The sequence below is a fragment of the Equus przewalskii genome, chromosome 14 (assembly GCF_037783145.1).
Source record: "Equus przewalskii isolate Varuska chromosome 14, EquPr2, whole genome shotgun sequence".
Classification (NCBI taxonomy): Eukaryota; Metazoa; Chordata; class Mammalia; order Perissodactyla; family Equidae; genus Equus; species Equus przewalskii.
The window spans coordinates 29,498,716-29,526,350 of record NC_091844.1 but is presented as its reverse complement, the minus strand read 5'-3'; the positions used below and the strand labels follow the sequence as shown (position 1 = coordinate 29,526,350).

At 56.6% G+C, this 27,635-nt stretch overlaps 1 protein-coding gene across 6 annotated transcripts in view; it reads right to left on the bottom strand.

Annotated features, from left to right (window-relative positions):
- Positions 1 to 4,192: 4,192 nt before the first annotated feature.
- The window catches only part of SFXN5 (sideroflexin 5), a 108,024-nt gene continuing 84,581 nt past the window's right edge, over positions 4,193 to 27,635 (bottom strand). For 5 of the 6 annotated variants that reach the window (XR_011525977.1, XR_011525978.1, XM_008516590.2 and 2 more), the window contains 2 exons: positions 23,631 to 23,748; positions 4,193 to 7,288 (listed from right to left, as the gene is read on the bottom strand). Coding sequence is in view for 4 of the 6 variants with exons in the window: in XM_008516590.2 (XP_008514812.1) it covers positions 7,211 to 7,288; positions 23,631 to 23,748 (196 nt within the window). In the remaining 2 variants the exon portion in view is untranslated. The remainder of the gene's footprint in view (positions 7,289 to 23,630; positions 23,749 to 27,635) is intronic. The other variant, XM_070572410.1, reaches the window with a different exon arrangement.

Genomic DNA, 27,635 nt, shown 5'->3' with positions numbered 1-27,635 from the left:
CCTAGCAAAACTGCAAACTTGCTTGAACCCATTTCCCATCTGCCCTTGCAGCTGAGTCCATGAGGACACTGGGCAAGCTTGTGGATCGCACCCCACAAAGTCCGAGGTCCCAGCCTCAGCTGAGGCCTCACACCTGTTGAGAAGCCCACTCCCATTCTCCAAGGGGACGTCTCAAACGGTCACCCTTCTCCCCAAACTTCCTCTCCCCCTTACCCTCAGCAGAGGCCCTTACTTCCATCTTCAGAGAGAAAAAAGAAGCACTAAGAAGGGAACACCTTCATGGTCAGGGGCTCAGCAGAAAGAGATGGCCCCTTCAAATGAGGCACTTTGAGCAGAGCTGAATAAAGGAACAATTAACAAATTTGGGGACACCAACAAGAGATGTTGCAGCACCCCAAGGCTGACAACAATGGGGAACCCATATGGCCCCTAAGCCTGAAGAGGCAGGAACAGTTACGAGAACCGGAGAGGAGAGCTGGATGGAGAGGACCTTAGATGGGAGCTGAGGCCTTCAGGAGTGAGAGGCCCACAGACTGCAGGGGAGGCCAGTGGGAATTAATCCCCCAGTCTCACTCTCCTCTCATCCTCCTGTTTCCTGCTGGTGACTCCCAATGGCAGGAGCCAGACAGCAAGTTCATCAGAGTCAGCCACCCTGGGTGGAGAGCCAGTGGAGAAGGGTGCAGAGTGGAGGGGCAGGGGAAGCTGGCCTGTCACCCCTCAACTTCCCACCCTCAAACCCACACTGCCTACACCCAATGCATCCTCTCCACTTGCCTCCTGTTCCCACCCAAGACCCTTCCCCCTCTGGCCAAGGAGGATTCTCCCTGCCTCCCTGGGGGACCTCACACTTGGGTGGTTCTCCCTCTTTCCTGACTTACAGTCTCAGCCTCTCGCCCATTAGAGTTTCGACATGCCCAAGAGTCTCCCTTCTAAAGCCTTCCTTCAGCCCCACGTCACGCTGCAGCCATTGTCATGCCTCTGCCCAACTCACAACTAAATTTCTTCCAAGAATCATCTACACTGGCCGTCAGTGGGAGTCTTACCAACCCTCAACCCTGGAGATCTGGCTTCCGCCCTGACCACACTCCACCGGGATCATTCTCTGCAGGTCCTTCCAAGGGGCGCAGCTTGCTCTTCCTCTCCCTTCAGCTCCCAGTGCCTATAAGAACATGGACAACCCCTCCTGCTTGAAGCGTTCTCATCTCCCACCCTCTGGGATACCGCACCCTCATCTTCCTCTCACCTCTTGGATCAGCGTGCCAGGGCTGCCGTGGCGAGCACCACAGACTGGGGGGCTGAAACAACAGAAATTTATTTTCTCACAGTTCCGGAGGCTAGAAGTCCGGGATCAAGGTGTCAGCAGGGTTGGTTTCTTCGGAGGCCTCTCTCCTTGGCTTGCAGTTGGCTGTCTTCATGTTCACATGGGGTTCTCTCTCTTCGTGCGTCTGTGTCCAAATTTCCTCTTCTTAGAAGGACACCAGTCATATCGCATTAGGACCAACCCTAATGGCCATTTTACCTTAATTACCTCTTTAAAGACTCTGCCTCCAAATACAATCGCATTCTGAAGTACTGTGGGTTGGGATTTCAACACATGAATTTGGAGGGACACAATTCAGCCCAAAACACCTTTCTTGTGGCTAAGCTTCTTAGCATCTTGCTGTCTCTTCCCAGGCCTCAGAGACGGGGACTCCTCGAGGTTCCATCCCAGGTCTTCCTCTTCTCACCCCACAGAGTTCCCCTGGGTGGGTGCCTCTCGCCCTTTAGCTCCAGGTGCTCTCTATAAACGGATAAGATGCCAGCTACATATTGAATGCCGACCCGCCTCCTGAGCCCCAGACAAGCACAGCCAATTGTCTCCTGACGTCTTGACTTGGCTATCTCACAGGAGCCTCTAAGAACTTGTAACACAGAGTGAATCACCTTCTCTGCAGATTTGTCCTTCCTTCTCAGTTCCTTAGCTCCCAGAAATGGCACCACCATCTATGTCCTCTGCTGTCCAAGCCAGGAGCCCAGGGCTGCCTTTGACTCCTCTTTGCCACCTTCCCCACAATCAGTCACCCAGAGCTGAGTCCTGAACTTCTTTTCACTTCTCTCCATCCCCACCCGACCATCTGGTCCAGGCCCCATCTTCCCTCACCCTGACTGCCAGACTGGCCTGTTCCCTGGCCTCCCCGCAGTCTTGCCTGTGTCCGCGGAACACTCCACTCTTGCCAGATGAATCCACTTCCCTTCTGAAAGGCCCCAGTGGCTCTCAGGGGTCCCTGGCCTTGCAGCAGCTGGCCCATTTATGTCTGCCTGTTCTCCAATGACACTGAGCTTCCTGCAGCTCCCTCCTGAGTGAGTGATGGCCCTGCTGCACTGTCCCTCCTCTGCCACCCCTACACGTGCGGAGGAGAACCAGCTCAGTTGCCTGGGGACCGATGGCGGCCCCCTTCCCTCACTTCCTCACTGGATTTGCATGGGGTCTCCGAGGGGGGCGTCTGGGGCCTCTGTCGTCTGCCTATTTGTCCACCTTCTCTTTCCCCTTTTGGTTTTCTCCTTCCTTCTCTCCACCCCTCCACAGGGCCCAGGGAACTGAGGGTAGGTGGTGTCCTTGTGGGGAAGCAGCCAGGCTCTGACCTTAGACAAGGCTGCCAAGACTTGCTTGGAGTGGGGCATGGAGAACGAGCACTTCTCAGCCCCTGAGAGAGACATCTGGTACTGCAGGGAAGCATGGGCATGTCGGGGTTAGGCCTTGTGGGGAAAGCCTGAGACGTTCCCGTTTTCGGGGCTAATGAGTGGCAGGGGACTGGGTGAGATGGCAGGAGCAGCAGCAGCTCTGAGAGACTGAGAGAAGCTCCATTCTGAAAATGAGGCCAGGCTCCCCAGGCCCTGGGGAAAGGGTCACACATCACTGCCCTCATCCCCTAGCATTCTGACTGTCCTTCTAACCAGGGCCTGAGTGGGAGGAGGGAGGCCCTAGGGGCCAGCGGGTGGGGATGGGTGAGAGGAAGCCGCATTCCTGGAGTGTTAATGATCTCTGGGCTGGGCAGGAGCTGAGCCCCCAAACCAGGTAAAAACAACAAACAGCTCCCAGGAGGGATTTGTGTCTGTCCTGAGAGTCAAGGATTTCCGCCCTGGATAGGGGCTGTGGCACTGGGGCACTTAGTAAAGACATTCCCCGGAGACCAGGAGCCCCCTGACCTAGAAGTATCACTTTGAGAACAGACCCCTCCCCCATCCTTTTCCCTCCCCCATCCTCCTAGGAGGCCCAGTGCCCTCCACACCTGGGAGGGGTGAGAGAAGTCTGGGTGCGCTCCTCACCTGGTCTCTCCAGTCCTTACACCAGTCCAGCGAGTGATGCTGTTCTTGACATTTTACAGCTAAGGACACCAAGGCTCCATAGAGAAGATGCTCCATAAACAGCTAACTGAATAAATGGGTGAATGAAAGAAGTGACTGGCTAAAAGTCACAGTCGTGCTGGGGCCAAGCTGCAGCTGGAACCCGGGTCTCCCTGACCCCAACCATGAACCCCACCTCTAGTACATGGTCCGCCTGGCACAGCAGGCCAGCAGCTTCTCCCTGCAGAGGTGGAAGATGCTTGGAGGTCCTGGAGAAGAGGCCAGGCCTCACTCCCTAAGGAACTCTGGGGCTGCCTGGAAGAAGAGGAGCCAGAGCTCTCAGAGCTGAGGCCTGAGGGACCGTGGAGGAGTTAGGAAGGGGCAGGGCTCCCAGGGCTGGTGCCACCACACTGCAGACATCAGGTACCTTTCTGCTTGGCTCAAACTTTTCCTCCCTGTGAAGCCTCTCTTGGCCCCCAGGCAGTTGAGAAAGACCCTCCTCCCTTTCTCCCCCTCCCCCTAGTCCCCTGGATACAAACAGTATGAGAATCTACCAAAATCTCTTAACTACTCAAGTACCTTGCAGTGGGGCCCTTAGTGAGCACTCAGGAGCAGCTCTGTATAGGTGTGTGGGGGGGTGTCCTTCTGCAGCATATCAACTCACCCACTTTGTCCGGCTTCCTGCCCTCACATGCTCTTGCATCCTTTCCTCTCTTCCCTCTGGGCCTCGGGCCTGACCCCTCCTGGAGCCTGGTCTGCACCTTCCTTGGGGCCTTCCCACAAAATCCTCAGGCAGCTCTTGGCTTCTTCCTGCCGTGTTTCCGTACTCCCCCCTCTCCCACCCACAATTCACAAAGCCGAGCCCTGATGCTTTAAATCCATCATTTATTGCCCACAGCTCGTTAGTATTACATAAATCACAGAGATTGAGAAAATTTCTGAGAAGTTAAAAAGACACTGCGGAGCCCCCTGGGTGTGGCCGAGGCATGTGTGCTGATGCCTGACTCACACCAGCCCAGGGCTGGAAAATCACCTCTGCTTCTGTCCACTAGTCCTTCTCCTCTCAGGACTCCACGCTTCTCCGGGGCTAGAGGCCCAGGACAGGAAGTAAGCCGGCTCACAACCAGGAAGTGGAAAGGGGTCTGTCGGCCATCTTGACTCAGCAGCCATCTTGTCTTGGGCTTTTGGTCCCTGCACCCTCAGACTGCTCTCCAGAAATGGGAGAAGGGCATCCCCGAGCCTGAGGGAAAGCTGGACATGACCAGAGGAGGGTCGGGTGGGTGCGCAAGGGCTGGAGAACCAGCTGCAGGTGTGCCCCGTACTGTGGCACAGCTGGGCCAGCCCTGACCTGTGGGTTCTGGCTGGGCAGCCGCCTCAGTCATGAGCCAGTCTGCCCACTAGGACTCCCTTCCTCTGGCCTCAGCAGAGTTGGGGATGGATGTTGACCAAAAGTTTCCCCTTGTGCTTTCTGCAGCCAGACCAGGGCTTAGCAGCATGGCCCGCTGAACCTGCATCACCATCACCCTGAGCTAAAAGGATCCTTTGCCTCCTCCACCAGGAGAAGCCCCCTTAGCTCACCTGAAATTGCATTTGGGAGCATGACTAGAAATCACCCAAGAGACAAAGTAAGTAGGTTATGAGATGCTGAGGCCACAGGGCTGGGCTGGGACAGGCCCAGGCAGCCAGCACAGAGAGGGATTTGAAGACCCCATCTCTGCCAGGCCTCTGGAGGGGGTGAGAATGGGGCGAGGGTGGGCAGTTTTGGTCCCAAGGTAAAGTGCACAAGAACAAGACCCAATGAGAGGTGGGCAGGGGGAGCTTGAAGTGAGCTTTTCAAAAGAGGACTGAGACATGCCTAGCCCCCAGTCATTGGCACATTCACATTATGGCGAGATTAGCTTAAAAATACCTGCCCCTCCAACACTGTGGCACCCGTCCACTCTGCTGTTTTGTTCTCCTTGTCTCTGCCTTCTCCCTTTCCTGATGGGCAGGAGGTCGGCAGCTCCTCAGGAGAGTAGGGAGCCCTCAGGGCAGTGTCCTGTAGAGCTAGCTTGGGGGTTCCAGGGCTGGCTGGGAGGTGAGGGCAGCAGGGGCTTCTGGGAGGTGCATGTGTCAATGCCCGTGGAAGACCCACGGGCACCTACCCCTGCCCTCAGGATGGAGAGCCGCTGTGGCCACGCCCTTGCTGCCCGGCGCCAGCCTTTTCCTGCACGCACCTATGCTCACCTCCAGCCAGGTCTCTCCCCAGGTGGAGTCACCAGGGGAGGGAGGCCCTGCAGCTGCCTGTCCAGGGCTCTATTCCAGTTGGGGTCAGGCGAGGGGTGCATTGAGGCCCGTACTTCCTCTTTGCTTGGGCCTTTAAGACAAGGGGTTACCCTGTTCACCCCCACCTCAGCCCTGCTTTCTTCTGCAGAGCTCTCTCCTCTCTCCCGGCCCGCAAATGGGAGGGAGATGGGAGTCGGCAGCCAGTGGCCTTGGAGGGCCCTGTGGGGCGAGAGGTGGCACGCACCCACATGTGACCCCACACTCAGGCCCAGGCACCCATGCTGCCTCCTCCTTCAGAACTGTAAAGTGTCTGGCAAAGCTCAAGTTCTCCCAAGATTTGGGGTCACACACAGAAGGGCAAAGTCCAGGTTCTGAGGGCAAACTGCTGGCCATTCCCAAAGGGACCTGCCCTTTTCCCAGTCCAGTGTCCACGTTGGGGATGTGCCTGGCATGACCAGCATCCAAGCAGGACAGGCAAAGACGAGGTCTAGCTGGAAGAGCAGGTGGGATCCCCTCGATCCAGTCCTCTGGTTCTGGATAGGGAGTGGAGGCTCAGAGAAGGGAGTGGATTTGTCCAAGGTCACACAGCCCAAATTAGTGCCAGAGCTGGGGCCCACTGTTCCTGGGTCGATGTTGCCTCTCAGATAGATGCCTAGAGATCTGGCCTCCACACCCTCAGGCACGAGACCCTCCCAGTCAGGATGCAGCTGGATGGGGCAGGCAGCCTCTGTGGCTGGAGAGGCCCCCCTGATGCAGTCAGCCTGGCTCCAGGCCCACTCTCAGCCCCAACACCCAGCCGTCCAGCCTGGTGCCTGGAAGGAGTGCAGTCCGTGGTTCCCAGAAAACATCATTCCTTCTTGGGGCTTCCTGCCTGGAGCTGGGGTCATCTCAGGGGCCTCAAATACATCAGGGCTCCACGAAGGGTGACACCAGTCCCAGTGTGTCAGTGGACTTCGTGCAGAGGAACTGGTTCTACAGATGTGGCATGGATAAAGGCTGGCCACCCTCAGAGCCAGCCGCCCAAGGAATCTTCCAGAGGCCTCCCATGCTGCTTGACTCCCTGGACCACCTCCTGAGTACCTTAGTTGTAGCCAATTCATCCTATGAGGTGGAGACTGCCTCCCCTCCTCTCCCCAGCCCAGCCCTGGGAGCCATCGAGCCCAGCTACAGTAATCTCTTAAATCCACCAACTCCCAGGCCCACTCCTACACTACCACCTGTCCACCTGCCGCATCTGGGCGGCTGCAGCCAAGGCTCAGACTTGATTCTGATAAAAAAGAAAAAGAAAAAAGAAACCAAAGTATAAAAGGATCCTAATTCTACCCTGTGGGCACTCTACAATTTTTCAGCTTCACACATAATTGTGCTGAGTAGAGTTATGACAACCCCACGTAAGGCCCAGAAATGCACTTGATTATTTTTATAGGAAATGTGTTAGAATTCCTCACCCTTATGTTAACAGGTGAATGGATTAGTCTCTACCACTGCAGTGCCAGGTGGCCCAGGACTGGGGGGCTCGGTTTGCCCCTCTCTGCAGGTGCAGCCCATGAGACCCCTTCCCTGTCCCCAACTCCCCGGCCTGGACAACGCTCTGTCCCCAGGCCGGCTGGCCTGCTACCGCTCACAGCCCCTTGTTGTACACCACTGTCCGGCCGCTGGTGGCCTGGGCAATCTCAGGCTCCAGTTGGGATGTTTCGATCTGAGGAGAGAGTGAGAACAGACAGAGGAAAGGGGAGGGAGGGGTGAACGGGGAGGCTGGGAGTAGCAGTTAGGACTATCCTGGTGCCCGCAGTTCCGCCTCTGCCTCCAGCACCCCCAGCCAGGGCCCAGCATGCCGCCTAATGACACATCTTCCTTCTTTCCTGCCGTCTGCCATGGGCTCACAGCATCCCTTCCAGCCCAGGTCTTGCCTCCTTCTCTGACGGCATGGCCCTGTGGGTGAACATCTGGCTTCTTACAGTGTCTCCCTCATCTCCAAGGACCCTGGCCACTGCACTGCACAAACCCACTCCCAGGGCCACACCTTGGACCTCGGCACCACCCAGGGCTGCTCCACTCAGACTCCTTAAATCCAAACCCCACCCTCTTGGACCCCACAGTCCCCTATCCTTCCAGCATCCCACTCACTCTCCCTATCTGTTTTCAGACCACCGAGACCTCAGGCCTCAGACTCCTCAGTCCTCACACCCTCCCCCTCCAATGGGACACCAGGGACCATCACTCCAGCCACTCCCTCACCCCAACATCCTTCCAGCCCTGACTGGCAGAAGCCCTGCTTTGGAGGAACCCAATCATGCATCCACCCTCTCTCCACAAGAACCTGACCACCTAATGTAGACCACTCGACAGTCACTGTTCCTGACTTTGGCTGGACTCTCAGAGTGGCCAGCAAACCCCCACCCCCGGGCCACACTGCTGGTCCACTCCCTCTCCCGTTCTTCAGAGGCCACCTTAGCCCTTCTCTGTCTCCTCAGCCACGCCCCCCGCAGCTCCCCACTCATCCTGAGCAGATGAGCCTTCTTTATACTTCAGGGGGAAAACAGAAGGCATCAGAAGGGACCCCTCAGCACCCCATCATCAAACCCATGGCCTACCTGTGTCTACTCTGCTCCACACCTGCCCTCCTGCCCCCCACCGCAGCTATCCCTCCCCTTGGAAGGCAGATCCCCTCTGGGCTCCACCTCCCTGCCTCCCACTCCCGCAGCCCACTTCTGGCTTGTCCACCCTCTTTCCCACATTTTCCGTCCACTGACTCCTGCGCACCAGCATTTCAGCACAGACAAGAACCTCCCATCTGAGAAAATTCCCGTTAACCCCACGTCCCGCACCAGTTACCGCTTGGTCTCTCTCCTCCCCAACATCCAAGTTTTTTTAAGGCGTTGTCTACACTGGCCATCTCCACCTCCTCACTCCCACTGACTCTTCAACCCACAGCAAATCTGGCTTCTCTTCCCACTACACTCCATGAAAATCTTTCTCTCCAGGGGCACTGTTGGCTCCTTTTTTGTAACATCCGCCGGACACTTCTCAGGTCCACGGGGCCTGGTCTAGCTGGGCTCTCTTCCTTGCACACACCCCTGGGTGACTCAACCCTCCTGGTGACTCTCAGATCTGAGGAGTTTCCAGCTACATTTTCCCCTGAGCCCTGGGCTCACAGCTGACTGCCTGCTAGACTTTTCCATGGATGTCTTACAGGCACTTGAACCCATCGAAAATGGAACTGAATTCACCATCTCCCACTGCCCTAAGCAGGCTCCCACAGTGCCACCCAATGGCGCTCGCGCCAGAGACCCTGGGGCCTCCTTGCCTCCTCTTTCCTTCCCTCCCCTCAAGTCTCACCTACTCCAGTCCATCCCCCAACGCAGCCAGTGCGAGCCTTCTCAACCACAAGTGTGGTCATGCCCCTCTTTGTTACAAACTGGCTCAGGGCCCCACTGCCCTCAGGGACCCAGTCCAGACCTGTGCGCCATCCCGCCCCTGCCAACTTTCACCACCCTGCTCCTTGGACTGGAGATACGGCACACCTACTTATTTCAGGGCCTCAGAGACACTGAGCTGGTCCCACCCTGAGTCTGCCTGAGCTGGCCCCTCTGCCACTTCCTCTCCTCCTCCCTGACCCGGATTTCCCTGGACTTCGGCTTATCTTCTGTGCCTCAGCTTTGGACATCTTCCCTCATCCAGCCTGGGTGTGGCCACCTCTTCAGGCCCCCGCAGCTCCCTGCCCTTCTTCAATCTGAGTCGTATCACGTGGTTTTGAGGTTGACCGTTCACACATCTCCCCACTCTCCACATTAGATTGCAAGCTCCGTGAGGCAGGAATGCAGTGTGTGATCTTGCTTCTCCCGGCCTCCTCGAGGCCGAGTGATGGGTACCCAGTAGGTATTCAGTAAGCATTGAATAAATGAGTGGAACAAAGAGAGGCAGAAGGCACTGGGAGGACAGGGTCCCCCTGGAGGCTCCACAGCAGCCCAGATGTTGGTCTGCAGCTCCAGGGACTAAGCCAGTGAGGATGCCTGAGCCCCTTCGTGGGGGGCGCCCCAGCCTGACAGGGCCCTGGGCAGAGTCAAGGAAGCACCAGGCCTTTGTAACTCAGCTCAGCTGAACTTGGTCCCCAGGTACCTGCTGGATGTCAAAACATGGCAACCCTGGGGAGCAGGCAGAAGGTACCACAGACCAGCCCCTGCCTTAGAAGAACTCAGTCATGCCCAGGCCATGCACGCCACAGGCCAGACAAGAGGGAATTCGGTGTGGACCAGCGCTGGTGGGCATGGCGGAGTTCCTGGAGAAGGGGGACCCTGCCTCTGCAGTCCCTGGTAACCCAATACCCAGGCTCTGCCACTTGAGAGGGCCAAAGAGACAAGAGCTAGGCTCAGGGCCTGGGCCTCTTCCCCACCCCCTCTCCTCAAACTGCCTCCTCCCTCCCCACCCCTGCCGGCCTCCGAGTCCCCTCCACCCCACCAGCTCCCCTCGTCCCCACGCTGCCACTGACACAATGCACAGCACCCACGCTTAAAAATCTAAATGCTTTTGAAAATGTTTAACCTAGTTAGACAAATTAGCAAAAATTTGTGCAAAACAATTTAGGTATTTAAAATATTCAATGTTTTTAAAAAACTGGAAAACTGTTCTTAGCTTTCAGCTGCAAAAACCAACAAAATATAACATCCCAGCAATCTTACCATGAGGTGTAACATAACCCTTCGGGAAAGCTGTTAAACAGCTACTGAGGCATCCTGGGAAATAGCACTTCATTTATTCAAATGCACATATGTCAGGCTTTTGCACCATATGTCATTCCAAGCTATTTACAGTAATAATTAAATCTTAATCAACGTTTAACCTCTGTAAAATGTTTGAAGAATCCTAATCACCCTTCAGACTGCACTAATGAAGGAGAAATATATAAACATAAAAGGAAAATGATGCATAGATATCACGCTGGAAAGAACAGTAATTGCAAAATTGTATTTCTTTTAAATATAATCAGTAAATGATGTAAAGTAAGCCAAGGAGTATTTTAAGTTAAGACATCTTGGATGTCAGAGGTGTGAGCAGCTAATTTTGTTCTGCTACCCATAACAGATGTAGCATATTTTATTTTAGTGCCATTATTAGCAACTTCCCATGCCGGCTTTCACTGAAGCACTGAGGCCCGCATTAAAATCGGCAGGGCTGCTCACCACCACGGTGGAGGACCACGGGCCAGGGCCACGGCCCACTTGGTCCACTCCCTGGAGAGCGCTCGTCCGGGGGGAGACCGAGGCCTTGCCCTCGCTGTGGGGGTTGTCACAGACCCAGGTCCCCCCAGGCTCCCCACTGCGCTGAGGGCTGCAGGTAGGAGGGACGCCTGGGGGAGATGCGGGCAATGGGAAGGCTCCAGGGGGAGGTGGTCAAGGCCCTCCAAAGCAGGGGCTTGGGGACAGAGCTGGCATTCAAGGCTTTTCCTTTCATTTCAATTCGATAGGCCCTCAAGTCAGCAGATGTTTATGGCTGCCAACTCCATACACCAAGGCTGGGCACACAAAGATGCACAAGACTAGCCCATGCCCTTGAGAAGCTTGAAGTCTAGGGGAGGAGTCAGACATGAAAGCAGATGGATCCCAGAGAGACAGAGTGCCATGGAAACTGGGGAGGGGGTGGGCGTTTCCATGTATTGATGAAAGAATAAGGAAGGAGGACTTCTCGGAGGAGGTGGAAAATGGAGGATTTTCATAAAAGAGGGCAAGAAAGCTTGGCGGGCAAAGGGAAAAGCATTAGCTGGCCAGCATAGCCCGTTGGGTGGGGGCGATGTTGGGCAGACTGGGAATGTGGCAGGAAAGGGGGCTGGGAAAACCAGGCCCTTGTAGGCCATAAGGTGTCAGCATTTTATCGGAGGGCAATGGGGAGCCATTGAAGGATTCTGAGCAGGAGCAGGCCATGATCCAGACTGAGAGAAGCATGTGCTGGGGATCCTTTCTGAAGATGAAATCCACAGGAGTTGATGACCAATCCCGTGTGGGGGTGAGAGGGAGGTGTCGAGGATGACTGTGTGTTGGATGACTCCTAATTCTAGCTCAGGAGCTGGGGTGGCTGGTGACGCCATTCTCAGAGGCAGGAAAGATGGGAGGGGGACGGGTCAGGGCGGGAGGGTGATGGGCTCAGGTTTGGCCATATCGGGTCCCCCAGGTGGAGAGGTCTGGAAGGCAGACAGGTCCCAGGTTCTGGAGCTCTGGGCAGGTGTATGGGCAAGAGAGTGAGGCCGGGGTGTGTGAGCACAGCCAGAGCCCCCGGAGTGGAGGAGCTTGCCCAGGAGAGCAGATGGAAGGGGAGGGTGCCAGGCCTGGGGAACAGGCACATTGGAGGGGCGGGTATAGGGAACAAGCCCATGACGGCGGCCTTGGGGTATCAGCCCAAGGAGTGGAAGCAGTGACAGAGGGAGCCACAGACACCAGGCAGCATGGACACCAGGCAGACAGTTTTCTGAGTGGTCCTAGTGAGGGATGAAAGGCTTTGGTCTTGGCAATGGAATTTGGTGGCCTCCGGGGTCCAGATTTCCTAACTCCCACTTAGTGCTGACCCCAGTCACAGCCTCTCACTTCTGTCCTGAGCCAATTCAACTGGCCGTTGGGTAAGACCCCACCAGCTCTCTGGCCATGGCTGGAGGTTGGGCAAATGGCCCACCATCTTGAGGTCTCACGGGTGTCAGGACTGTTGGGGGTCCTTATCACTGGGCTCAGCAAGGGAGGCTGGGGTGGGGACTCCTGGGCTGCCTCTCCCTTGAAGATCACCTCTCTGAGATGTGGGGGGCCAAGTGTCCTCCTCGGAAAGCACATCCAGGGCCCTGCTGGTAAATGAATGTGACTCAGGTACTGAGTGAGGCCAGTGGAGTGCCCTGCATCTGCCCTAACCAGCTCCAGGTTCTCAGAGGTAGGGACAAAATGCTGTGCTGTTCTCTTGGGGTCACCCTGCTGTTTGGGGGGCTGATGAGTAAGAAGCAGAAGTGGGCTTTATGTGCCATGTCGGCATCAGAATGGTGTGGTGGCCACAGAGGCTCACAGGTGGGTTGTGGAGGGAGGGAGGGCCAAGGCCCGGCGAGAGGAGTGGGTGCAGCAAGGAGGGCCACCAGCACCAGCTCAGTAAAGGCTAGAGCCCCAGGGGAGTGGGCTGAGGACAGGGGCTTGGTTCTGACCACAGACGAGCTCTGAGTGGCCTCCTCTGGGGAGAAGTTGACAAGGAGAAATGGGGCTGGGCAAGGAGTGGCCGCAGCCAGAAGGGGTGACCTAGCCCCAGGCTGCCAGCGGAGGGCAGGCAGGAACCTGTGGGTCCCTCCTTTCCTCTGGTGGACTCCTCCCCAGGCAACTGATAGCCAGTCAGCAGGAGCCCTCCAGGGAGGCGGTGTCTGCAATGGGGAGCCAGAACCTTAGAGGGTGGGGCTGCAGGCACCAGCAAGGAATCAGCACTGGCTGATGGTACCCCCCAGCCCCAGAACTGAGGTGCCAGGAAGACGTGGGCCTGCTAGGAACAGGCCCACCCTGCCATGAGACAAGCAGCGTTACTCTGCTCGCATTCCTTGACTTGGGACAGAACTTCCACCCAGGGTCCAGACAGCCTCATCTGTATCCTGCCCCAATATCAGAGACCCAACCCCACCCTCCAGACACAGCCAGACCCTGCTGCCCCCAGCAGCAGATACCCCCAGACTTCCAGTTACATCTAAGGTCAGAGGCAGCAAACACGAAGCACCATGTCTGGTCCCCCCTAGCCTCCCCTGAGCACCCCAATGCCCGGCTGGCCCCACGGTCCCCTAGAACAGCCTGACAGCCTTCCTTCGTGGCGCAGGAAGGGTTAACCCTGAGCTATTTGCCTGTCTCCTGGCTCATCCTGGGTGTGGGGCCAGGGTCAGGAATGCATTTGGGGCCACCTCTGCCTCTGCAGCCTCGGGAGCACACACACCTGCAGCCAGACCGGGCGGATAGTTTACATATTTGAACCTGGAGCTAAGGTGCCGAGACGTAAACAGGAAACTGGATCCCGGCCTGTGCCCCCTTCTCAGGGGCTTTTACCCACTACAAAGACCTTCCTCCTCCTTGCCTTTCTTCTCGTGTCTTTTCCGCCTCCTTTTCAAAGGCGCAGGGCTGGGGGGTAGGGTGTTCAGCGTGACCCTGTGACACGGCTCAAAGCTGCCTCCTGCTCCTGGTCAGGGATCTGGGCCTCTGACGGTCCACAGGTGGTGGCGACACTGATGCAGGGTCCAATGCCCATGCCAGCACCTGGCTGATCCCGTGTGCCTGAGGCCTCTGCCAGGCCAGGAACCAGCTTACCTCCCAGGCAGCCACATCCCACCCTGTCTCACCAAGGCCGGGCAGGCCTCGGGTCCTGCTCAGACACACAACTCCGGGCTCCGTCTTTGGGGAAGCTATCCTGAGTATCCTAGAGGGCAGGGGTGTTAGGCCAGGGCTGAGGAGCAGCTGAGGCCTGAGCCTGGACTCCTGGGCTAGGCCTCTGGTGGTGGCTCTGGGCTCCCACTGCCTTCCCAGTGAATGTCAGACTTCTTGGCTGGACATTCAAGGTCTTCTGGGACCCTCTCCAGGTTGCTCATCCATCAGCTGCTCTCGATTTCCAGTATGTTGTATGTTTAGGCTTTGAGGTCTAAATCCAGCTATATCCTAATCCTCTAAGGCTGCCTCCTCCAGGAAGCCTCCCCTGATCTTCTCAGACTAAATCCACTGGTGCCACCTCTGGCACCCCTGGCACTTATTTCCATCTCCAGCACATCCCCAGTCACAGGCCAGTTTGTACACTATCCGTGAATACGGCCATCCCCCACCCCACCCATGTGAGTCTCTGAGGCAGTATCCCCATGGCTTGTGCACAGTCGGTCCTCAACAATGGCTGAATCAAACTGAACTGAAGCTCTCCAAGTGCAGGCATCCTGTTTGATACTTTTCCTCCTCCCCTGTGCGATGTGCACCCGGTGGATGCTCAGGCCCCTTCCCCATTTTGGAGCTGTGCACTGTTCCTGGGTGCCCTCTGGTGGACCAATCTCAGAATCATTCTCTGTCCTTCATCTTCACAGCCTTTGGGCCTCAGTTTCCCCATATGTACAGTGGGAAGATTTTCTACCTCCTGGGGCTGGAGTGAGGATAGTATCAAGAAATGGATGGGAGAACCCTTTGGAGGCTTAGAAAACTTGTGCAATTTGCAGAAAGAAGGCAGGACTCCGGGGTCATCCCAGTGCCCAGGCCTGGTCCTGCTCGCTCGGGTCTCCTCATAGCTCGGAGGCTGAGCCTTTGCTGTGTTCTAAACACTTCGCACATATTGATGGCTTTAATCCTCTCAACAGAAGCTCTGCACAACCACGCCTCCTCCCTCCCTGTCCTGAATTCAGCTAGGTGTTCTAGAAAGCCCTAGAAAGAACCGGGGAGGGACAGGCTGAGAGGCGGCCCTGCAGAGGCCTGCCGCTGGGGCACGTGTGTGCGTGTTCGTGCGTGTGCTCATGCGTGGGCCCGTGTGCACGCACAGGTTTGGGGTGGGGGTGTGGGGAACAGGCAACATGACAGGTGGCGTTGGCGTTCCTGGGCTCCGAGTGGCTTTGCCATTCCCATCCGTCCCTCCTGGGGGGTCCTGTGGGCAAACTCCAAGAAAGCAGCGGGCGGGGAGGCGGCAGATTTCTGACAGTAAAAATAGCCCGCTTCGGAGTCCAGTAGGGGCTGCTTAAACCAGTGAATGAGAAAAACCCCAAACAAACATCTCTAAGCAAAGCAGGAGATGGATGTCAGATGGGAGGGGAGGAGGCCCTGCTCGGGGAGATGGTGAACGCCTGTGGACTCAGAAGGGACACAATGTCCCCTAGTCGTTGTCTCTGGCCTCACGTCAGCCCTGGAAGAACAGGAGAAGCAGGAGACCCACGAAGTCAAGGCGAGTCCAGGTGAGCCATGCTCTGTATTAGGTGTTGAGAAAGAGCGCCAGTTCTCAGCCTGAGGGACACCCTATGTGTTGAGAGAGGGAGAAAAGACTGTTGTCCCCAGGAGGGAGATGGGACCCAGGAAACACACACCACCAGAGTCTCCATGTGTGAGATGAGACAGATCCTGGTGGAGCTCATCAGGGAGGACTTCCTTGGGGAAGGGTCATTTCTAGAACAGGTCGAATGTAGACCTGAGCTCATTCAAATGCTTTCTCAGAGAAAGAGAGGCAAGCTAGGGGAGACATTTGCTTCCAGGGTGTCACAGCTCCCAGCCAAGCTGGTTCATCAAAACCACCATTTTCCTCAGGGCTGGTGATGAGGAGATGGATGGTGGAGGTTCTGGCACCCACTGGGGGTACCCACATTCTTTTCCCAGGGAGGGAGGGCATGCCTCTCTGTTCCTTAACTCTGAGAGCTGGAAGGGGGAGCAGCGGGGGCTGGGAGTCAGGGAGTGAGAAGTGGGGTGACTGAGCTTGACCCTCAGGTACCTCAGTTACAGCATGGGTGTGGGCCCTAAGAGCCACCCTCTGGGACCAGGGTGGGGCGCGGCTTGTGAGTGGCGTGGGGACATAAGGAGGGCCTCAGCCTTCCTCAGAACACGCCCTCAGTGCCTGGACCCTCCAGGGCTGAGGTGAGAGGGAGAGTTGGGGGTGGGTTGGCAGGGCTGACATGGGAGGCTCTGAGCAGGAAGCCGGGGGGCTCTGATGATGTCTCTTCTCCCAGTCAAGGTGTTTGGCAGAAGCTGGAGGGGCAGAGGGAGGGTTGGGAGAGGGTATCCTGCTGAGGTGTCAGGGAAGGCCAAAGCGCAGGGCCCAAGAGACCTACAACTGACAGTCAACTGCAGGGTAGGCCAACAGGGAAAACAGGCCCAACAGGATGCAACCCTGCTGCTAGTGAACCTGACTCCTTGTCCCCACTCGGCCCCTGCAGAGCTGGTGCAGGGAACAGAGCCGTATACACTTGGAGATCCCCCAGCCCTACAGAAGCAGCCCAGGGCTCTCTCCTCCACCAGCAGCCCAGCCAGAGGGTCTTTCCTGTGCTCTCACCTCAGCCCCTAGTGATCCTGGGAGGCCAGAAGGGGAGAGTGAGGGTCTGGGGGCTGCAAGGCATGTTCCGAGGAAGGCTAGGCTCTGCCCATTGTGATTCAGCACCATTCTCAAGCCGTGCCTGGCCCCAGAAGGTGGCCCTCAGAGGGCACACCCATGCTGCAGATGAGACACCCGAGGGTCAGCTTCTGACTTAAGGTCACACAGTCTGCTGTCAGCTCCCCTGACTCTGGTACCAGGGCCCTGTCTCATGGTGTCACTTCCAGAAGCCTAATGGGCAGAGCCAGGAAGAAACTTAGTTTCAACACCTTATCTTATGGCTGGGGAAACAGAGGTCTCTCAGGTTAAGACCAAGGTCATACGGATAGTTGAGGCTGAGGGATGGCAGCCAGAGTGGAGGAGGGCAGGCCTGGGGGACATGGGGGAACCTTGGCCCCAATCCTACCTAAGGACAGGGCAGAGCCCCCAGTGGTCCCCAATCCCCCGAGACTCACTCATCCACAGAAAAGCCCCACCTTTTCCTGTGGACACATTTCAACCTCACCAAATCAGCTAATTATTGACAGTTGGTGAAGAGGAGATTTCACTTTTTCCTCCTGTTAAACTGCTTCTAATTAGTTCCCTGTCACCACGGCTGGCTCGCCCGCCCGCCGCTCGCCCGTTCACGCGGTAATCCCGCTGCACAGTGCCTCATTAACCTTTTGCTCCTCTCCTGCCGCCTGCCAACAAGATGAAGACAAAAACAGATTGTAGAACAATGGCTCCGGCTTGTACGTGCAGCCCTGTCCCCAGCCCCCGAGCTCCCGGGGGAACAGTCGGGGGTGGAAAGAGAGAGGAATGGGGTGGGGAGGGGAGAGCCCGAGAGGAATGGGGAAAGGGAGAAAGGGGCACAAAGACAGACAGAGACAGAAACAGGCAGGGACGCAGGAGGGGGTTTTGGCCAAGGTACTGCTTCTTGCTCTGGGAGGCATGAGGTTCATTAAACGGGATTGGAAGTGCTCCCAGGTGGGGAACACCGGCTGTCGGAGTTGGAGGGACATTCACCACCCCCGGTCCAGCCTCTTGTGGCAGCCAAGCCCATGGGCCCGGAAACTGGACCCAGGGCATCTCCTTCGCGGGAGCTAAGGCACTAGCATGTGCGTGTGTGTGTGTGTGTGTGTGTGTGTGTGTGTGTGTGCATGCGCACACGCTCATGTGTGCCTGGGAGAGGACTGAGATGACTACATTTGCCTGGACCCCGGAGCCCCAATCTCCAGAGTGGGCAGGGCCAGAAAGGCCACCACAAATCAGGCCCCGCCATGCCACGGAGGCCTCCACAACCCGCCTGACCTCGAGTCACCCTGGGCAAGCTCTGGCACAGCCTTCTGCTTTATTTTCATCATAACTACACCATCACTTGACATTTCTTGTTTATTGGGTTTCCGTCTGTCCCACTAGAATGGAGGCTCCCTGAGACCAGGGGGCTATGACTGGAGCCTCCCAGTTAAAAGAAGAAGGGGAAAGCACCCCAGTGTCTGTGGGGTGGGGAACAGATTCTGGGTGCAGAAGGGCCCGTCCATGCCTGGGCACGGCCTGGCTAAGCCGGCCTTAGCCAATGCCCCACAGCCTTGACCTGCAGGTCACAGGCTTCACCTGGGCAGACCCCATGCTCCCTGCATGGTGATGGACTGAGGCCCAGAAAGGAGGCCATACCTTGTGCCCCCGTCGTCACACCCAAGTTCCTCAGGAGGTTCCCCGCCCCACCTGCTGGCCCACTAGACAACCCCTGTCCCCCAAGCTCTGGGTTACAGACAAAGGCACAAACACCTACTCCAAAATGTCCCTTGAATGTGGATGTGAATTCCCATGAAGGGTAGGAGGGCTGGAATGTTCCTACTGATAAATGAGCGAGGAGCCATCTGGAGCTCATTTTATAGTGAGGTGGGGGTGGGCTGTGGAGGGCTATGGGATCCTTCTGTGGCTACAGAGCCCACTCCATCATTACCAACTTTGGACCTTGGGCAAGGTACTGAACCTTGATGTGCCTCAGTTTCCTCATTTGTAAAGACGGAATAATATTGGTGCCTACCTCATAGGACTGTCATATTCTGGACCCCCATTTGCCCACCACAGCCAACCAGGCCCCTCTACTTACTGGACCAAGGGGGCCATGCCTTTTCACTCTGGGCAATGTGCACTCCCTCCCCATCGCTGCCCTTTCTCCAGGCTCCCAACCTTCAACTCACAGAATACCCAGTGAATACAGCTTTCTTTGCTGTTCTCCAATGGTTTCCCATCCCTGAACTCACTTCTCTGAACAAAGAGAGAAACCTAACTACCATTTTGCCTCCTAGACTGCCTTGCCTCGCTACAACACCCGGTTGCCAAGTCTTGTCAACTCCTTCTAGTCCCCCTGCAGCAGTTCACTTGCAGAGACCTCCCACTGCCCCCGCCCTCCTTGAAATGCCCTTGTCCTCAGCATCCATGAAGCCACCTGGTCGGGGTTCTCCCCCTGCCCCTGGCTGCTCCTGCCCTTTCTTGATGCCCACAGTGACCTCACCCCTTCCCCGGCTTCAGTTCCTCCCATGCACCAAAAGTTCCAGATATCCAGCCAAAATCTGTCATGAGAGGCTTAGCTGCACACATCTAACTGTCTAGGTAACATCCCTGATGGTCAATGACACCTGGGACTGGAGGGCATTAGGAGGATTTAATACAAGGCATATGCAGAGTTCCCAGCATGCTGCCCAGCGGCGTAGATGCTTAGTAAACGGTAGCTATGATTATTATTATTTGTAATTTTCATTTTTAAATTAGCACCATTTTAGTAGGCAGAAATACTGATTTGAAAAAAGCAGACAAAACTCTCTCCCAGGGATTGAAGGGGGATTAAAGTTCTTTCCTCAACCTCTGGGGTTAGTGGGTTGGAAACCCCACACCCATCACTGCAGGCCAGCCACTCTAGGAACCAGTTCCTAAACTCTATCTCCAAGTCCCCTAATTAATTAATTAGTGTTCCAGCAATTACTCCTGTTGACAACTTTGGTGACTCTTGGCAAGGTTGGGTCAGCCCAAGCAAGTCTAGACTTATTGCAGCAAATCCCACTGGCTTCTGGGATGTGAGACATGATCCCCATACGACAGAGGCAGCACCTCGTTAGAGAGAGTTAATTGGGAGGACGGATGGGGGAGTGAGGTCCTCTCAGCCAATTGGCTGATGGTCTTGGTGGCGTAGGTCACAGACGGGCCACAAAATACCCCATAATGCCCAGGCCCACCTGCATGCTGTTGGGGTTGACGGAGGTAAGGAGAGGGCTCTGAAAACCATGTCCTAACCCTCCTTTCCCAGAGAACAGACAGTATGCAATGACTATATTCTTCCCAATCTAGAGAAAGAGGCTTGGGTTGCAATGAGAGGGACTTTGGTTAGACACCCAGAAGAACTAACTTTCATGCCTATTTGAGGCAGGCACGGGGGAAGAGAGGAGCCTGGACTTTGACATGGAACCTCTGTGAGGCCAGGGCTGCCCACTTAGACCACCTCTTTGCAGCCAGGGCCGGAGGCCTGGTTGGGTGGATGGTGGCCATCTCTCCATTATTTGCCCTCGAGGGACACCTGCCAAAGACCCACAGAACTCCTAGACTCTTCTCTACCAGAGGGTGGCCCCCAGCTCCCTCCTCTCTTCCCTGCCTCAGGGTAGGGAAAGTGGTTGAATGAGGAGAGAAAATCCCACAAAACAAGCAGATGCAGCATCTCCTGGGAGCTCTGGATGGGAAGTGGGCCTCTGGGCTTTCCTTCCATGTCAGCACCTGGCTTCTGTGACTTTGGGCTGCTCCGTCGCCTACTCGAGGCCTCCATTTCTCCAGCAGAGAAATGGGTGGTAAACTGGATGACCTTGAAAATCCTTCCAAGGGGATGGTCTCCAATCCTGTACTGTGGGGTTTCTCTGCCCTGGGTCCTCCCCTAGGCAGAGAGGCAGAGCTATGAGAGCACTGAAGGCTTCTGAACACCGTGTGCCACGAGCACTCTGACCCTCGCCTGGACATGCGGGCTCAGCCCAACTGTACAAAGAGGTGCAGCAGCTTCGGGGAGCGCTGGGCCAAGCCCTTCCAGGATGGGGATGCGAGGACCACCGAAGTGCCCTCCCTCCCATCTTTAAAACTTCCAGGTCACCTGGAGCCCTTGGCTCCATTTGGAGTCCCCTGGCCTCGAGTAATAGCTGTTCAGCTTTCAGGGTTGGGGGGTGCGGAAGAGGATGGGGAGGGGTATCCCTGGCTTCACGACAGGGCTGGATCCCATGGACCTGAGGGGGCTGCTGGCACAGACTATACACCAGGCTTCCCATCCCAGTGTGCCCTAGACCCCCATGACAGGAGCCCCCACTCATCACAGTTTCCTTCTAAGACTCTGGGGCTCAGTGGAGAGAAGACTCTAGCCCTCACCCCACCCTAGGACCTGGGGCTGGAGGCTGGGTCACCACCTCCTACTCTAAGACCCTGGGTCCCCAGTTCTCATAGTCCAGGTACATCACCCCAGACCCCTTATTTTCACCTTTCCTGACTTCCCTGCAGGAACCTGCACCCCTCCCACCAGCTCTCTGGAGGACTGAGCAGGGTCAGTCCTGCAATCACAAGTCAGAAGGCCGGTCTCTGGCCACAGCCTCCATCTTCCCGTGAGCTCAGTTACTCCAGATACCACGTTCATTCTCTGACCCCCTTGGGTCTGCCTCTCCATCAGACTTGCTTCTCCCACTCACCTTACTTGCCCTCTTCACCCCAACCCCGCTAAGATCCCAAGGGGGTCCACAGCTCCTCCTGATCTCCTACCAACCTCCTGAATGCCCCCTCTAGCTGCACAAAACCCGCTGAGTGAACCCTGTGGCCTCTCCCGAAGCCGGCCCCAGCATCTTTGGGTAGACAAGCCCTGGTCACGCCCATGGATCCATGTCCTCCCTCAGCCATCCCCTCTGCTGACCCCTGTACCCACCCCCAGGCCTCCCTGACTTCCTTGGTCATCTGTCTCTCCCATTCTCCCCTCTGAATGTCTCAAACATTCTCTGTAGTCCTCAGATTTCTGACCTCCCCCTTGCCCACCCTCCTTTCTCTCTGCTAGTCATGAGAATTCAGAAGCCATCGGGACAACTTCTGGAACCTCCCCAACCCCGAACCCCACACCCAACTGCATCTGCCTGCACTCTGCCTACTAAAGGGGGGAGAGGGCTCTCCCCTCGCCAAGGCAAAGCCCTGAATCCCTTCCTCTGTGCTCTGTCCCCCCGCCTCATGGACTTTGCTCTCCCCATCCTCTTCCTCCCAGTGTCTTCCCTGTTGCATTTACACAAGCTCCAGTCTCTCCCATTGAAAAATGGGAAAATAAACCAATAAAAGCTTCTCTTGATCCCTCATCTCCTTCCAGCTGTGGGTCTGCTTCTCTCTTTTCCCTTGGCGCCAGCCTCTGGACTGAGCGGTCAGCCTGCGCCCCATCTCCTCACCCATCAGCTGGGCCCCACACCTCGGACAGGGTTTGCCTTCAACACCTGAGACACCAGCGGAGGCTTCAACCTCACGGACCATGACCTCTCAGGAGGGTCTGACCTTGTGGATGGCCCACCACCCGCTGACCCCACCTGGCTCTGTCCTTACTGCCCTGGCCATTCGTCCTTGGATACCACACCCCCGTCCTCCCCCGCCCAGGGCCTCTTTGCTCCACATGCTCCCTGGCTGATACCACCCACTGCCCTCGCTTCCATTACTGTTTTTATGCTGGTGGCCTCTTCTTTTGTCCCTCCTGTATTCCAGACCCAGAGCCAACTCCCCACAGGGCACCTCCATTCACACATTCCACAGCTCCTCAAATCCTACATGTCCACCCAACTCAACACACTGTCTTCCCTCAAGCCAGCCCCTCCTCGTGTCTCCAGCTTGTTAAGTAGGACTTACAGCTGCCTGGTTGTTCAAAACCAGAAAGTCGGGCGCATACCCTGCCGGCTCCCTTTCCCTCCCACCACATGCAGCTCTTCATCAATTCCCTATGAAGCTGCCTTCTAACTCTCTCTTTTTTTTTATCTGTTAAGAGGGTAGATCTCATGTTGTGTTCTTTTTTTTTTTTAAGACTGGCACCTGAGCTAACAACTGTTGCCAATCTTTTTTTTTTCTGCTTCTTCTCCCCAAATCCCCCCAGTTCATAGCTGTATATTTTAGTTGTGAGTCCTTTTAGTTGTGGCATGTGGGATGCTGCCTCAGTATGGCCTGACAAGTGGTGCCATGTCCACACCCAGGATCTGAACCAGCAAAACCCTGGGCCGCTGAAGCAGAGTGTGCTAACTTAAGCACTCAGCCACGGGGCTCGCCCCTAACTCTCTCTTAAAGGACCCACTTCTCTCGATGCCCACTGCCAACAGCCTGGTCCAAGCCACCATTGTCTCTCACTGGACGCCCGCCACAGCCTCCTGATGCCTTCTTCTCCTCCAGAGCTCCAGCCCAGCCTCACGATGCAGCCATGGGGACCATTGAAAATCAGGAATCTGTGGTTCTGCTTTGCACAGCCCTTCTGATGACATTCACCCTCTGTGCCTTCCCAGTTCCTGGCACCGCCTGGCCTAGGCCCCCATACCTGGCCTACCTCATCCTGCTCCACTCTCTGCTCCAGACTTTCCTCAGCTCTTGGAACATGCTGTGTGCCACCTCACCTCAGAGCCTTCCCACCATGTGAGCCCAGCCTCTGTGTCCCCTCACCCCCTATGCACCTGGCCAACTGCAGCCCATCTCCAGGCCTGGTGCAATGCCACTTCCCTCTAGACTCGGTTTGGGCCCCTTACTGTTTCCTCCCACAGCCAGCTGAACTTCTCCCATCCAAACACTCCTCACCTTCATTTGCTATTCCCTGTTTCATCGTTGTGTTCACTGCTTGACCCTCAGCTCCGATAGGTCAGAGCCTGGGCCAGTCTCATCTAGGGTTCTGACCCCAGTGCCCAGCCCAGTGCTAAGCAGTCAGCACTGAATAAGTATTTGTTAATCAATGGCCAAACCGTTTGGCCCTCCCTGTCCTGCCCTTGCGCCTCTCCCTCACTTACCTCTGACATCTGTGGGAAGAGGCTGATGGCCAGGGGCAGGGCCAGGCCGAAGGCTGCCAGGCACACGAGGCTTTGCACAGGGAGGAGCAGCCGGGGGCGCGCCTGCAGGAGAGCCGTCCTTCGAGGGAGACAGAAGGAGGGAGCCCCGTGAGACCAGAAGACAGGGTGAGTGGGCCGCTAGCTACCATGCCAAGTGCCACTCCAAGTCCCAGGGCCAGGGCAGCACAGTTCTGGGCCAGTGCCAGCCCGTGTCTAAATAGTTGTGGTGGAATTCTGTCTTTGATGCCTTCCCCAATTGGCATCCCTCTCCCCAGGCCCTGCCCTGAAGGCTAGTTGAAGCCTCAACCATAAATCATAAATGAGGATTTGTGGGCACCCACCCCACCATGTGTCCAGCCCTGTGCAAAGAAGGCCACATGTGGGGGAGACGAGAGAGGAGGCTGTCAGCTCCTGCTCCTCGGGGACACCCAGGAGAGTAAGATCGTCCTTGAAGTCAGCACGAAAAGAAATAACAAACAAACCAGAGTAGATGCCAAGCCCAGGGGAGGCGACAAACCACACACACACACACACACACACACACACGCATACACAGGCACACACCTGCACACACATACACACAGTTGGGAGGGGATGTTCCTCTTCTGTGTATGGGAACAGAACACACCCATGCCTACTTGGTCAACTTCAATCCAAGAGCCACAGAGAGGGGCAGCGACTTGCCCAGTGCCAAGGCCAAGTCTGCAGGAGGCCCGCGGGGCTGCTGCCTGGACTCCTGACTCCCCACCAGCGCTGTCACCCCATGCTGATCCCAGCTCCTGCCTTCCGGACCCTTTGCCAGCTTCATCACCAGCATGTCACAGCTGGCAGCCACTCCCCCTGGCAAGCTTCAGAGGTGAGATCCCTGGGCAGGAGAGGGGTATGAAAAACTTCCCTCCAGGGCCCCGGGTCCCCCAGCTCCATGACAAAACAGGCTCTCCAGACAGATGGAGGGCCACACCAGCCGGCAAATACACCTTTCCGTATTGTCCATCAGAACTTTACGTTTTGTATAATCCAGCAGGCCCTTTGGTGGGGACCACTAAGCATTCCACTTGGGGAGGCCGGGGGTGGGATGTGCCAGCAAGATGGATGACTGAACTATTTGCCAGGGGATGCTGGGTGGGCACTAAATCTGACCTTGGCAACTGTGTTGGCCCCCACGGGACTGAGACTGGCTCCTGGTGTGAAGGGGATATAATCGGGGCTCTTGCCCCTCCCCTTCTGGAGCAGGGCTGGCTGAGGCCACAGGCAGGAGAGGCCCTCCTGGGGGCAGGCAAACCCCACACCACCTTTACCTCCTGGGACAAGAATCCTAAGAGCACCTGGCCTTGAGCAGACAGCAAAACCGGGAGCAACAGTTCTCAAACTTAGTGTCTAGGCAGGTGGTTAAAAATGCAGACTCGCAGGGCCCCTTACCCCCATGAGATCCTAATCCAGTTGGTACACCTGGGAATCTGCATTTCGAACAGGCCTCCATGAGTCTGAAACAGCTGATCCCCAACCACACTTCTAAGAAACCCAACCCCAGGATGCTCCTGCTAAGGTACCAATAAGCCCAATTACTTGTAAATTCTACGCAAGTAAAAGGCCTGGGAACAGGAAGCGCCCATGATTATTGCTGTGGTTCTGGCCCTCCTTGCGTGCAGGGAGGAGGGAGGATCCCGGTGGCTGGGTGGTCTGCTAGCCCTTCCAACTGCCTGGACCCCAGATCTGCTCAGCTGTTGAATGAAGCCTGAATTGAGCTACTGGGGAGGGGAATTTCCTCAGGATTAAGAGCAGCAGGACAAAGGTGCTTATATCAAGCTCCAGCCCGTTGGACTATCCTGTCCACCTCAGTCCAGTGCCCCATCCTCTCCTTCTCCTCCAGGGGAGCCTCACACTTCCCTTGGACTCAGCCCAAAGCCTCCTGGAGGCTTCCATGGAGTCATGGAGAGGCCGGAAGTCAGGCTGAGATGGGCCCTGAGATCTTTTTCAGCTCAGATCACCTTCTCCAGCAGGACAGGGAGGTGGGACCCATGGGCTGGTTCCACCCTTGCACGCAGGGCCCGGAGTCCCAGCTCTGAAGATGCTGTGGAAAGTGGAGCTGCTCTCCTGCCCTGGTGGCAGTGACTGGGACCTCAGTCCCTGAGGGGGATCAGACCAGGAGGGTGTGAAGTTTCTGGAGATACAGCCCTGAGGGTCACTGAGGGCAAGGAAGGTGACAGGGAGAAAGAGTGAAGCTCCCTCCCTGGCAGGTGTGGGGCAGGTCATGGACTCAATCCTTGGGAACTCTGGCGGGGACACAGGACAGACTCTGGTGGGGCTGTGACCTTGGCTCCTCTCTCAGGAGTGGCTGGCTGAAGTCCCCACTGAGAAAGGGGTCCAGGAAGCCCCTGGCCTGTGCTCCCTACTCAGGAAGGAGGCAGGCCCGAGACAGCAGCCAAACAGGAGCCTCTGATGTCCCAGCCCAGAGCAGGCGGGAGAGTGAACACAGCAGGACGGGGGAGGGGAGGAGGAGAGGGAAATGGCAGGGAGGGATTGGAAAGGCAGCTGGGGGAGTTAAAATATGCAGATGGAGAGATGTGCGAATGCCTGGAGAAAGGAAAGACCCGGATTCCAGGGAATGAGGGAGGCTGGGGAGCGGCCTCAGGAACCACCGTGGAGGATGCGGCGGAACCCCAACCCAGCTGAGACCCAGCCTGGGAGCGAGGGTGAACTCCAGGGCCAGGGATGCAGGGCTGGTGAGAGAGAGCCACTGCACCTGCCTCTACATTTGGGGGGATTATGTTGTGGCATGGGGGGCGCTGATCTCCCAGCTCTGGGTCTAAAACCAACCAGCTTCTGCCTCAGGACAGTGAAGCTGGAATGTGAGCCCTCAGCCCAAGGGAAAGTGAGGGGGGATGTTTCGCACACTCGCGCGTGTGTGCATGCGTGCGTGTGTGTGTGTGTGTGTGTGTGTGTGTGTGTGTGTGTGTGTTTGGAGGGCATGTGCACCCCTGTGCTCTGGGCTGGGGATGGAGGCTCCTCTGCTTCTGACTTGAGACAAATCTTTTCCTTTCAGTCTCAGAGACAGGAACCTGACCGTGTGGGCTCCTACATCTCTTATTCAGCAGGAAACCCAGGACCTGGAGGATCTCGAAGTGCTCCTCCAGAGAGGAGAAACCGAGGCCAGAGGCGAAGCAAGTCAGGCCTCACCCTCAGCAGCCACACAACAGCTTGTCTGCCCTTTGCTGTGCATTCCCTCAGCACTTGGAGCACAGTTGTAGTTTGCGCTCCATTAATTTGCAAGTAGACTGCTTTGTAAGTGTTCTTTTGTCTTTTCTCCCTGGCTGTCCTGACTCCCTCACCCAACTGGGGCTCCCTGAGGGTGGGGGCTGCTGCCCCCCTCAGCCTCCTCAGCAGAGGCCCTGCCCCCAGCACCCCTGCTTGGAAAGGCTACGGGGTGCTCAGGGGGCCCCTGCAAAGAGCCAAGGGCCTTCAGGAAAGGGGCAGGGGTTTCATTCTCCAGGTGGGAAACTGAGGCTGAGGGAAGTCTCCTGGACCAGCCTGGCTCAAAAGTGGGGGAGCAGGAACCCAGATTTTATTCTCCTACCAGGAGTCTCAGCTGGCGCTGCTACGGTGCCCTGCCCCTCCAGCCTCACAGTCTTGCAGTTCCCTGGATATATGCGAGGTGAGTAAGTCTGAGGGCACAAACCAGGTCTAGTTCATCTTGATATTCCTAGGGAAGCCCGGGTTGGACTCTTTCTCCTCCCCAGAGACCCTCTCAGGAGCTTCAGGGAAGGACCAACCAAATACAAGGCGGCCAGAACTGAGCGGCTAACCTGGCTCTACCCTGCTGAGGGGCTTCTTCAGACCCTGAGGTCTGACGCAGCCAGATCTGAGGTGTGCAAGCCAGACGCAGGGCAGCCCAGAAGCTGAGCAGATCCCAGGCCCGGGAGGTTCAGAACTAGAACAATGCCCCATCACCTCCCATGGCCTCCCAAG